The sequence below is a fragment of the Leucopleurus acutus genome, assembly GCF_964270905.1.
Source record: "Leucopleurus acutus genome assembly, chromosome: 8".
In the NCBI taxonomy this organism is placed as follows: domain Eukaryota; kingdom Metazoa; phylum Chordata; class Mammalia; order Artiodactyla; family Delphinidae; genus Leucopleurus; species Leucopleurus acutus.
In genome coordinates, this window is record NC_139151.1 from 101227312 (window position 1) to 101240872 (window position 13561).

Below are 13561 nucleotides of genomic sequence, written 5' to 3' on the forward strand. Positions count from 1 at the left end.
AAAAACTTTTAAAGTGTGCTTCCACTGAACTAATAACAGTGTCCTAGCTAGAATACTTTAATGTGAACTTACCTGAGATTCGTCCCAAGAGGTAGGCCAATTCCAGATTGCCTAGGAACACTGAACATGTCGGTTGAATTTTTGGCAAGCAGGGCTTATTTTCCTAGAGATTAAGTTGTGGTGTTTCGGGGGGGGGTTGTTTGTTTGTTTTTAATGTCAACCAGTGAGGAAGGCAATCAGAGTTGTTAACTATATGTTTGTAGGGGAAGCACTGCCAAGAACCTGGAAGAGAGAGTGTGCTTCTTTGATTCCCACTAATAATAAAGTGCTGTTTCCTTTGTGATGTTGTGCTCCTCCTCGAGTATAGGTCAACGGAAAAGCATTATTTGAAAAAAGGTAATTAAACTCAGTAGATAGGTCTAAGAAGCCTCGTGCAAAGAGTTTATTGTCCTAGCTGGAATGCGAAGTCTGGGTGCTGGTTTGTTAGGAAGACTTTGACCTTATAGGAATAAAAACATAATGGGGGCTTCCCTGGTGGCGCAGTGGTTGAGAATCTGCCTGCCAATGCAGGGGACACGGGTTCGAGCCCTGGTCTGGGAGGATCCCACATGCTGCGGAGCAACTAGGCCCATGAGCCACAACTACTGAGCCTGTGCGTCTGGAGCTTGTGCTCCACAGCAAGAGAGGCTGCGACAGCGAGAGGCCTGCGCACCGCGATGAAGAGTGGCCCCCACTCACCGCAATTAGAGAAAGCCCGCGCACAGTAACGAAGACCCAACACAGCCATAAATAAATAAATAAAATAAAAAAAAAACATAATGGGATAAAATGAACATAGTAAATGTTTTTCAGAGTTTCTGCTTCTTAGGAAACATGATAGATAATTTGTTGCTTTTAATTCAGACTGATAACATTCAGAGTCCCCAGCATTTATATAATGTGCCTCATTGTGTGAATTTGGATATCTTCTGGGTCAAATCATGGCCTTTGAAATTTTAAAAAATTGTTTACATTAAAAGATATTTTGTGAATGTTAGAAAGTAACTCAAACATACAAATTGATCCTTGACATCTGGAACCCAACCAGATTTATATTTCTAAGGGTTCTTTTTTTTCCTCATGAGAAATTCAATAATTTAGGCAAATAGGTATTACATTTATTTTACTCTGGAAGATAAATCAGCAAAAATATCATAGTGTAAATAGAACAAATAATTGTATTTTCTCTGTTGTATTTCAGATCTTCTAAAATACATTCTTCATAGTCACTTTTTTCATACCGGAAGGGAATAATTAATATCCTAAATAGTGTAACAATACAACCTAAGCACAACATACCTAACGTATAGAATGTTGAGAAAGATAAGTGTCATAGTTTAAAAAATTACTTTAATCCCTGTTAGGAGAAATTACATATACACTCAGGTAAAATGGAGGTAAATAAAGAGGATTTTTGTAATTAAAAATGTTTAAGTAGGCTTCAGTTTCAGTGAGTATGAGAGTTTGTTAAGGAAAATAGATTTGTCATTCTTCCTTTTTCTTATAGTTTTTTGACCAGTGCAGATTCAGCATAGTGTTATTGTTAAAAGGGTATTGTATTGTAAAGAAGCATTTAAAAATGTCATATCCCTGGAGGCTTCCCTGGTGGCACAGTGGTTGAGAGTCCACCTGCCGATGCAGGGGACACAGGTTCGTGCCCCGGTCCAGGAAGATCCCACATGCCGCGGAGCGGCTGGGCCCGTGAGCCATGGCTGCTGAGCCTGCGCGTCCGGAGCCTGTGCTCCACAACGGGAGAGGCTACAACAGTGAGAGGCCCGTGTGCGTACCGCAAAAAAAAAAAGTCATATCCCTGAAGGTGTTCCAGTGTAGCCTCTATTACTAACATTTTCTCCTGCAAAAAAACATAATGGAAAAGCAACCCAGTTGATGCTCTACTTCATTGGCAGGTCTAGAGATCAGCCTATTCAGTTTTTTGAGGGCACTCCTTGGCAAGTGATTAGGTGTGTTCTAGGGTAGCCAAGCCTAGTGGCTTCTAGTCTGCCTTAATAAAACCAAGGGAAAGGAAGTTGTTGGTGTACTTGGTTAAGTGGATTAAAACCCCTGGAGAGAATAGCTAGGACCAGCTCCACCCAACCGCAGGCCTTTGAGAGTGACTGTCACCAGCAGGCACCTTGAGTCCATCATTGTCAGTAACCATCTGTCTCTGGCTTCCATATCCCTTAGCCATTTAGCCTTGGAGGATTGTACCTTACTTTTATATATCTAAACCATATCAAGCAATATGTAGCAGTAATTAAGTAAGTCATATTTAACAATGACATTTTTAATCCTGAAATATATACTTATCATTATTGGGCTTTAAGGAGATGCAAGTATTAAAAATTGCCTTTTTTTTTTTTTTTTGGCCACGCCTTGCGGCTTGTGGAATCTTAAATTCCCCAACCAGGGATCGAACCCAGGCCCACCGCAGTGAAAGTGCTGAGTCCTAACCACTGGACTGCCAGGGAATTCCCACAGTTGTCATTAATTTGGACTGAGAAGGAAGGGCAGTTAAATCTTTCAAAAGGAAATTATGTAATCTTTATTAAATTATACTACCTTGAAGTATACAGCTACTTAAGCTAGTAAATTAAGCTTTTTGAAAACTATCGAATAGATTTGTGATGAGAATATCAATGGAATAATCAGTTCCTTCTTAAATAAGTTGTACTCCTGAGTAGGTGCTTTGCAGTCTTTTGCTTATTGAGTCCTTTTTTCTCATCAAGCAGAGTTTAATTTCAGCTTAATCCCCAAGCATCTCAAAATAGGGGAGTATATTTTAATGATGTTTTCCTGTACTGTTATTTTTCGGTACGCAGGCCTCTCACTGCTGTGGCCTCTCCCGTTTTGGAGCACAGGCTCCGGACACGCAGGCTCAGTGGCCATGGCTCACCAGCCTAGCCGCTCCGCGGCATGTGGGATCCTCCTGGACCGGGGCACGAACCCGTGTCCCCTGCATCGGCAGGCGGACTCTCAACCACTGCGCCACCAGGGAAGCCCCTCCTGTACTGTTAAATAAGGATATTAACAGAGGTATAGATGTGGTATGTGGCCAGTTTTTTTTTTTTCCTGAGCTTTTACTGTGCTCATTACTTTATGCGAATCATCTCATTTAATCCTCACAGCCAATTTTATGGAGGAAAGGTACCGCCTCTTTTACTAATTGAGGAAACCGGGGTTTAAAATGGTGAAATAACTTGCTCAAGGTCACGCAGTAAGTGACACACCTAGGACTCCACCGTCCATGCCACTACCTACAGTAAAGATGATAGTTGTATTTTAGGGTTTACAGGTATTTTTAGAGATGTCATTTTGAGGTTAATGTTAAAATCATGAGAGCAGAAGAGGCAGAAATTACTATTTTAACCATATTATTGCTATTAGTGATGTAATTTAGTATCATCTGGGGGATGTACTCCATCAGACACAAAATCAAACTGAAATTTGGTTTCTACTTTTGAAATCTTTGATAAAAAGTGGAGGCTGGAAAATACTACAATTTTCTTTAGAAAACATTGGGTGAAAATAAGATTAGAGAGGATCTACCCACCATGTAGAATTGGAAGGACATTTGCAGTAATGAATATTTGTGTTCAGTTTGAGTAATGCAGTAGGCATCTGGAATAGGAAGTTAAGCACTGAACTTTGGGGCAAGCGTTGAGGAGAAAAACTATGCCAGTTACAGCCTTTTTTTAAACAAAAGCAAAACATTTTTCTTTGTACAAAAGAGACTTTTTGTTTAGGATCTAGCTTGGCTGCAAAGTGTTTGCTGGCTAACTTCCTATTTTGATGCTTTGGCTGAAAGTTGCTGATACTGTTTTGCACGATAGTTTGTCTTTCCCTCTTGTTTTGTGAACATGAGAAAATTCAAGTGTAGAAAAACCTATACCTGAATATTTCAAGCCTCCCTTGTATGAATATGCATAGTATGTATGTGAAAAAGTAACTTAGTGGTTTATTATAGGCTGGCACCCTTTCTTCACTGGTGTGTATGCTTTTTCCTTGTTGACAGGTATCCTTTGAGTTAAAAGTGATGAATTTCCTGAGGGGGGGGGGTAGTAACCAAACGGTAACTCTAGTATAGCATAATTCTAAGTTATTCACTCTTTTAAGGAAGAAGTCTCATATAGCATTCATTATTGCTTACTTGTTTCTAGATCACATTGTGTTTTCATTATTAAGTTATAAAACACTTAAATAAAAGAGTACTAATTAAACCTTTTTCTAAAAGACAGTTTGGGGAATAAGAAACAAAGTAAAGAGAAGGGCGTTTTCTGTTTGTTTGTTTTTTGCCACACCACTCGCCACTCGGCTTGTGGGATTTTAGTTCTCCGGCCAGGGATGGAATCCAGGCCCACGGCAGTGAAAGCGCCAAGTCTTAACCACTGGACGGCCAGGGAATTCCCTCAAGTTACTGTACTTTAAAATTAGTATATGGAAGTATTTAAAGCAGGCACAAAAGGATCACCCCTGCCCCATGCCCTACTAACCTGTAAGTTGCGCTCCTGGACAAAGAGAATCTGTGGTGAGTGAGAGTGAAGAGTGCCAATTTCTACGCCTGTGGAATTTTTACAGGGCTAAAGTTCTGAAGTACAGCTCGGCTTTTCTACCCCTCGAAAACTAGTAAAACACTGTAAAGCTGTCGTTCCCAAACAGGGTTCATTACTGGCAAACTTGTAATGCAGATCCTTAAGCTCCATTGTACTTAGGAAATTCTGAGTAAGTCAGAGAGAGAGAGCCCATGAAGTACTAGTATTTGTTCTAAGGTTTGAAAAGGACTATAAGAGATGGTGCCAACGGCTATTGTTTTACTAGGTTGTTAATTGTTCAGCTAGTTGTACATTGAACTAAAATATACTTTGATGATGGTAAACATCATTTGCTGAAACATTTTGTTAAGGAAAAGTTCTTTTATCTTTCAGCATTGACTTAGAATTTTTTATATGTTGGCTTGTATTAAATGTCTTTATCCACATAGTACTTTGCACAGTTCTTGTTATGTCATAGGCATTTGTTTTGTACTAGATGATTCAGAAGTTGCATCACCCAAAATTTTGAAGTAGATAAAAGCTCTTTAAATTACTTCCTTTTAGGGCTTCCCTGGTGGCGCAGTGGTTGAGAGTCTGCTTGCTGATGCAGGGGACACTGGTTCGTGCCCCGGTTCGGGAAGATCCCACATGCCGCGGAGCGGCTGGGCCCGTGAGCCATGGCCTCTGAGCCTGCATGTCCGGAGCCAGTGCTCCACAGCGGGAGAGGCCACAACAGTGAGAGGCCCGCGTATCGCAAAAAAAAAAAAAAAATTCCTTTTACTTATGGCTGGTTGGAGGGGAAGTATCTAAAACTCTAAATGAGGATTTCCTTTATTATATACCACGTGAAGGTGGTTGTGATTTGGCACTATGCCTTTTTTCTCTCCCCAAACAAAAAGGCGTATGGTCTGGAGTCTCTATGTCAGGAGATACTTTTTTGAGAATATGGTGTTTGGGGACATTTATTGAAGATTTATTGAGTGCCAGATGCTGTTCTAAGCACTTCACGTGTATCAACTCATTTAATCCTCACAGCAGTTCTCAAGTTAGGTGCTTTAGTGTCCCAGTTTTCAATTTTCAGATGATATTAAGCAACTTTAAGATTAAGGAACTGAGATGAAAGCCACACGATTAGTAAGTGTGATGAAAGGATTTCGCATGTTTTTGGTTTGTTTGTTTGGTTTTTTTGGCTGCGTTGCGTCTTCGTTGCTGCGCGTGGGCTTTCTCTAGTTGCGGGGGGTGCTCTTTGTTGTGGTGCGCGGGCTTCTCGTTGCAGTGGCTCCTCTTGTTGCAGAGCATGGGCTCTAGGCGTGCAGGCTTCAGTAGTTGTGGCATGCAGGCTCAGTAGTTGTGGCTCGTAGGCTCTAGAGCACAGGCTCAGTAGTTGTGGTGCACGGGCTTAGTTGCTCAGCGGCATGTGGGATCTTCCTGGACCAGCGCTCGAACCCATGTCCCCTGCATCGGCAGGCGGATTCTTAACCACTGTGCCACCAGAGAAGACCGGATTTTGCATCTTTTAATAGGAATTTTTGGTTTGGGAGTGGTCTAGAAATTTAGAATATGACTGCCAACTTAAATTCCTAGTCTTATTTAAGATAAATACTTAAATGGAGACTTCTGAATATTTAGAGTTTAAGAAGAAATTGAGTAAGCAAGGAGCTCAGTACTGAATACATTTGGGAACATTCTCATGATCGTTGCGGGGTTATGACATTTTTCACCTCTTACCATATACTGATTCCCTTTTTGACAAGTCTATTAGATGTGTAACTCTTGCTTGTTAATAATTAGAATAATGCTATATTTTTGAGTAGACTTTTTGAAAATGAATGTGCACATTAAATTGCATTATAGCAAATAACTAATCTAGAAAATATAATGAGGAGATTTTTGACAGACATTTGTTTTGAGTAATGTTGAAAATATCTTGTAGTGCATGTGAAGGGCTGGATCTTTTGAAAAAGGAAAGGTAGTGGACATTTTCTGAGATGTAAGATAATCCAGAGTTATTCCATCAGGCAGTTTTCCAGGGTACAGTATTTTTAAAACCTAACACCCTTCAAACTCCCTGGAGTTTTCTGCTGTTTTGCCAGGTACAGACTTTGACAACACTAATGACTATTGTGTCATACTGACTAATTGGAAGAGTCTTTACTTATGGGAGCTTAGTTTCTAAAGGCTTATTAGATTCTGGTCTTTGTTTTGTTTAATGTTTTCATGCCATTATAAGTTCTTTACTTCCAGACCAGTTTTTTCATTGTCTTGGTACAAGTCAGCTCTGTTCAAGTTTGTGAGGGTTTCAAGTAGCCAAATAAACTTCTTTCCATTTGCTGAAATTCTAAACAAGATAATTATTAAAATTAAAACAAAGATGAGGATGCTAACTTATTTTGCTACATGTGGGAAACCTTGATTGACAATCATGAGAGCTAATATATGCATCTCACAATCACTGAGGAATGAATGCAACATCATACTCTGTTTACCCCTTAAACCTGTGCCCTGAAAACACTATCCAATCCAAGTATTAAGTCACAAAATTATTGTTAGGGAACATGATTAAAGTTCTTTTGTATATATAATAGTTACATCATATTGACAGATCTTCAGTAAAATGCTTGAAGTCTGTCAAGCTGTCATGGCATTCAGTACAGAACTTGTTATTCTGAGAATACGATTTCTAACCTAATCTTCTAGCTTTACCTCAGATTATTATATACCTAAGTCGAAACTTTTGGAGTATTAAGAGTTCAGGGAGGGACTTCCCTGGCAGTCCATTGGTTAAGATTTCACCTTTCAATGTAGGGGGTGCGGGTTCAATCCCTTGTCGGGGAGCTAAGATCCCACATACCTCTCAGCCAAAAAACCAAAACATAAAACAGAAGCAATATTGTAGCAAATTCAATAAAGATTTTTTAAATGGTCCACATCAAAAAAATCTTTAAAAAAAAAAGAGTTCAAGGAAATTAGAAAAGAAACAAGGCTTAGAAAACTGAAAAGTTTGTGTCCTGACAAAGCAAAACATTTCTACCATGCTTTTCCTTTTTTTTGGCCGCACTGTGTGGCTTGCGGGATCTTAGTTGCCTGGCCAGGGCCCGCGGCAGTGAAAGCACCAAGTCCTAACCACTGGACCGCCAGGGAACTCCCTACCGTGCTTTTTTTGTTTGTAGTACTGTGTGCATTCTTTCATTAGCATTCAAGGTAGGTTGCTTTCTTTTTCATTTCATCCAGCCCACCTCCACATCATCATCATTTTACTTACTGATTTTGCTTATTTTCTGTCTCCCACTCTGTATTGTAAGCTCCACAAAGGCAAGGATTTTTTTCTGTGTTGTTCACTGCTTTTAATCTAGTTTCTGAAACAGTGTCAGGCACGTGATAATGGCACTCAGTAATTACTAATGAATTATTACTAATTCATTTTGTCCACTTGTTTCTGTAAAATGACAGGTCTAAATCTTCTGAAATCTCAGTCTCTATAAAGCATATAAGCTGAGCTTTCCCTCTGAGGTGGAGTCAGTTTTGTTCACCTGAAGGTTCCACTCCTGTTTGTTTGTTTGTTTTTTAAATTATTTATTTTTGGCCACGTTGGGTCTTTGTTGCTACACGCAGGCTTTCTCTAGTTGCAGTGAACCGGGGCTACTCTTAGTTGTGGTCCACAGGCTTCTCATTGTGGTGGCTTCTCTTGTTGCGGAGCACGGGTTCTAGGCGTGCAGCCTTCAGTATTGTGGCACGCAGGCTCAGTAGTTGTGGCTCGCGGGCTCTAGAGCACAGACTCAGCAGTTGTGGTGCACGGGCTTAGTTGCTCCGCGGCATGTGGGATCTTTCCGGACCAGGGCTCGAACCCGTGTCCCCTGCACTGACAGGCAGATTCTTAATCATTGCGCCACCACGGAAGTCCTCCATTCCTGTTTGAAGGGAGGGGAGCGGTCCCAGTTTTACCTTATTCCAGATTTAGTCCATTGAATGTTTCCTGGTAGGAACAGTCATCAGTAAATTCAGTAATAATACATAACTCAGATTGTGGAATATTTCTTTTTTCCTTTTTTAAAAATAAATTTATTTATTTATTTATTTTTGGCTGCGCTGGGTCTTCGTTGCTGTGCACGGGCTTTCTCTGGTTGCCTTGAGCGGGGGCTACTCTGTTGTGGTGCGCAGGCGTCTCATTGCGGCCGCTTCTTCTTGTGGAGCACGGGCTCTAGGTGCGCGGGCTTCAGTAGTTGTGGCACATGGCTTCAGTACTTGTGGCTCGTGGGCTCTAGAGCGCAGGCTCAGTAGTTGTGGTGCACGGGCTTAGTTGCTCTGCGGCATGTGGGACCTTCCTGGACCAGGGCTCGAACCCGTGTCCCCTGCATTGGCAGGCGGATTCTTAACCCCTGTGCCACCAGTGGAGCCCTGTGGAATATTTCTGATTTAAATGTAGGCTATAGTTCTTTAAATTTCAGGTTTTTTAAAACATTTTAACCTACAGTGGTGAGCTTCATTTATCCTTAATCCAGTCTTGCTGAGTATCCATACTATACAGTGATAGATGCAAGCCGTGTTTACTGCATTAGAACTAAATATGAATTACAGCTTACTTCTGTCCCACTGGTACAGTTTATACCACCAAACTTTATTTTTCCTCAATTTACAAAGACTTTCCCTGCCCCCCCACCCCGATGATTACAGTTGCACTGTTCTAAAAGTCAGAGATCCTATTACATCAGATTTCAGTGATGTATTAAAATAGGGGAACTTTATCTGGCATTTGGAAACATTTTTATAATAGTGGAATTTTATTTCTTGCAGTAAGATATTATTTCTTTTCATCTTTATAAAATGGTTTTGAATAAATCATAATTTTGCTTTTGTCTGGTTGTTATTCAGCTTATCACTGAAAAAGAACATAAGCTGAGTAAACGTAATCCCAAAGCTTTTTCTCTTTCACATCTTCCCAATTATTCATTCACACTCAAGGAAGGCATTGCTGTCCTGAGCCTACTTAGGTCTCATCTGACCAAGCTGAATGTTTGATTCATTCATTTGGAACTATTTATTTAAGACCTACTTTGTTCCAACTCCAGAGATACAACAGTGTGTAAGAAAGATAGTGCCTGCCCTTGGGACAGTTGTTCTGAACTTTTCCCCAGTAAAAACTTCCTAGATTGGTTAGTTGGAAAACAATGTGGTACATCAGTGGCTACTGTGATATTAAAAACTGTTAAGACTTAATTAATGTATTACTTTTAGGGGGATATTTTCTGTTTTAAAAGGATTTCTGAAGATTACTCTTCTTAATAAAGGAAACCAATTTACACAGTTCAGTTTTGTTTGAATTGGCAGGGTGGTGCAAGAGCTTTTGGAACAGACCAACCTTTTCAGTGCCGTTTAGTTTAAGACATTGAGGCCATCTGTTCCTGGGGCCCATCTTCCCTGTGGGTGGAATAGACTACTTCTAGTCTGATTTTTAGGCTTAGGAGGGGTCCGCTATATCTCTGGGGGTGGGGGGGAACTCTGGTCACTTCTTTTTTTCCTTTTCAGACTGTCAGACTCTAACAGTGGTTTTATAGAAGGTGTGTGTCCTGAATTGTTCCTCCTACAGATGAGAGCATATTAGTACTTCATAATATCAAGTTGTTTGTTTTATATGGATTACATTGTTTCTGTTGAATAGCTATACCAAATACCAAAGGAAAAGCACTTCCCCAGATTATCCATCTTATTATCCATGCTTTACCATTAAAGGGAAAAAGTAAATTGAAGAGTATTTTGTCGTGAAAATTTTTTGTCTTTTGCAATTTGTAGCATGATAAGCCTTTTCTGTTTCACTGCTGACAATTTTATGCATGTCTTATAGGATAACTGTTGCTCATTGTTTTGTTATATATTTATGTGTGTGTATATGTACATCCTGTGTGTATATATACGAATTTTAAAATAAAAAGCATGCTGCTTGGCCTGACTAGCTAATGTGTAATTGTACCTGGTAAACAATTTTTTTTCTTTCAAATTCTGACCATAGAGGGATTGAGCTCTCTTTGCTCTGATGAGCCACCTTCAGAAATTATGACTTCCTTCTTTTGTTCATCTTCTGAAATATATAACACTGACCTTACAATACTACATGGAGAAAAAAGCAAAGTGTTAGGCAGCCAGCCTGTTTTAGCCAAAGAAAGAAAAGACTGCTTGGCTCTTCTAGATGTGAAAAAGATGGAAAAGCCTCAGGGGACCAGTAAAGACATAGCAGACTCCCCAGTTTCTGTTGCAGAAGGAGTTCACTGTAACCGTCCTTCCATTCCAGACAGTTTCCCAGATCATCCTGCTTTTCTCTCAGAGGAAGTTGGTCACATGCAAGAGCAGATAAATAAAGATCAAGAGTCCAAGAACCCAAATGAGGTACCAAGTAGGGATGATAGAACTGCCTTGGATGCAGGTGACAAATTCACTCTGCTAACAGCCCAGAAGCCACCCACCGAGCAACATAAAGCAGAAGGTATTTGTACCTATTCCTTGTCCCCCTCTGAAGTTTCAGGAGTTGGTATTACAGAAAAGGATTCCCCTGAATCACCATTTGAAGTAATTATTGACAAAGCAGCATTTGACAGAGAATTTAAAGACGCATATAAGGAAAACATAAATGATTTTGGTAGCTGGGCAGTGCACATTGATAGAGAATCACCTGCAGACATTTCTGAGTCTAATGACAAAGTATTTCCACTGAGAAATAAAGAAACAGGGCGTTCCCCAGCCTCTGCGTTGCTCACTAGGCAGTTTTCACACACAACTGCAGCATTGGAGGAGGTATCTAGATGTGTAAATGATATGCATAACTTTACTAATGAAATATTGACTTGGGATTTGGTTCCCCAAGTAAAACAGCAGAGTGGTAAATCTGACCACATCACAAAAGCTACAGGACCCGACATGGGTGAATATATCTCAGAAGTTCCAGTTGTAAATCTTAAAAGTAACGCTCAGCAGAAAATTCCTGTATGTTCTATCAGTGGGAGCACTACTATCCCTAAATCAACAGGCGACTGGGCAGAAACATCTCTCCCGCAGGAAAAAGCTATGCCAGACTGTCTCAACTCCACGCAAGAAATCAATATCAAAGGTGTGCAAGGCAGTGTGCAAAAAAGAGATGACACGCTTTCAGAGTTACCTGGATCTCCATTTGAGAAAGGTGTCTCTCTTGGTTCTGGAGTGGCCACGGTGAAAGTGGGTTTACCTGATGGCCACCTGAAGGGTGAAATGAACCGGCAGACCTCTGTGTTGGGAGAAGTGACAGAGGCTGACAGTTCTGGTGAGTCTGATGACACGGTGATAGAGGACATCACAGCAGATACTTCACTTGAGAGCAACAAAATTCAGGCTGAAAAACCTGTTTCCATCCCAAGTACTGTTGTAAAAACAGATGAAAGAGCAATCAAAGAGATTCCTCATTGTAACAGGGAAGACAAAACATCTGGAAACTTTGACGGATCCATCAGTGACTCTGGGCCACGACAAGTTCAGCCTGATATTCTTGGAAGGAGTCCAGCTGGTGAGGCAGCATGTTCACAAGTACCTAATATGAATGTCACGTCAGAAGATGTGAAGCAGTCAGATAGCATGAGTGTAGTTGCTCCTGAAAAGCTTGTTGCAGCTGAGAACCCCAAACTTCCTTCAGAAGCATCTCCAAAGGTTTATAATGGTAAGACAGAATTCTCACGAAATGTGACCACCTCTGCCTATTTGGAATCATTGCATGAAAAAAGTGTTAAAGATATAGATGATTCTTCCCCAGAGGACCTGATAGCAGCCTTTACAGAAACCAGAGAGAAAGGAATAGTAGGTAAAGGTGAAGGAAATACCTTCGAAGCAACATCAGAGAAAACTAAGGACTTCAAAACAGCTCTTCCTGTAGATGTTTTACATGAAAGTGAGTCAGGTGGTTCTGAAATTAAAAACATAGAAGGCAAATACAATGAACAAAGCAAGGAAACAGATGGGAGTGAGCTTCTGGACGTTTTCCCTACCCAGGGTACTCCAGTAGCATCTCTTGACTTAGACCAGGAACAGCTCACAATCAAAGCACTGAAAGAACTGAATGAAAGGAAGCTTGAGAAGTCAGCTTCTGTACAGGATGAAATAGAATCTCCCGAAGAAATACTCAAGCAGACTTTAACATTTGCTCCAGAATCTTGGCCACAGAGATCCTATGATGTCCTAGAACACAGAGATGTCAAGACTGGATCTGATTTCGGGATTTCCAGGAAGCCCACTATGACCAAAGAAGCTGCTAGGGTAGATATCACTTCCAGCCTTAGCAAGACTGAACTGGTAAACAAGGATGTCCTAGCAAGACTTCTGACAGAATTCTCAGGTAACTGTTTACATTAGAAATACTGCATGTGGTTAATCCTGCTATGATTGATTATTTTAGAGTGCTATTTTTTTTAGTCTCTGATTTATATCACCAAAATTATAGCTAGAATAAAAATATACAGTAAAATGGGAAAAGGTAGATTTTTTTTAATGGTTGCTTGATTTGGTTTTCTTGTACAAATATTTTCCAAAGCAGTAGACTACCTGTTAAAATTAATATTCTTCTAAAGAAAAAATTGTATGGTCCAGTTTTTTCAAGGTTCTCCTTTCCTTATACGTTGGCCCTAGGGGAGATTGCTGCTTTTAAGAACATCGCTAGGCTCTTATTTATTTACAAAGCTTATTTTTATTATTTATTTATTTATTTTGCGGTACGCGGGCCTCTCACTGTTGCGACCTCTCCCGTTGCGGAGCACAGGCTCCGGACGCGCAGGCTCAGCGGCTATGGCTCACGGGCCCAGCCGCTCTGTGGCATGTGGGATCTTCCCGGACCGGGGCACGAACCCGTGTCCCCTGCATCGGCAGGTGGACTCTCAACCACTGCGCCACCAGGGAAGCCCACAAAGCTTATTTTTAAATCTCTGTAATAATAGCACTGCTTGGCACTTGGGTTTTTTGCTGTGGGCCTGGAAAATCTATTTAGC

General features: G+C 40.7%; 1 protein-coding gene across 3 annotated transcripts in view; it reads left to right on the forward strand.

Moving 5' to 3' along the window:
* Positions 1-13561, forward strand: part of RTN3 (reticulon 3) — a 61973-nt gene that overhangs the window by 15607 nt on the left and 32805 nt on the right. The window contains exon 2 of one of the 3 annotated variants that reach the window (XM_082845364.1): positions 10573-12915. The exons of the other annotated variants lie outside the window; for them this stretch is intronic. Within the exon in view, the coding sequence (XP_082701490.1) occupies positions 10573-12915 (2343 nt within the window). The remainder of the gene's footprint in view (positions 1-10572; positions 12916-13561) is intronic. 3 annotated transcript variants of the gene reach the window in all.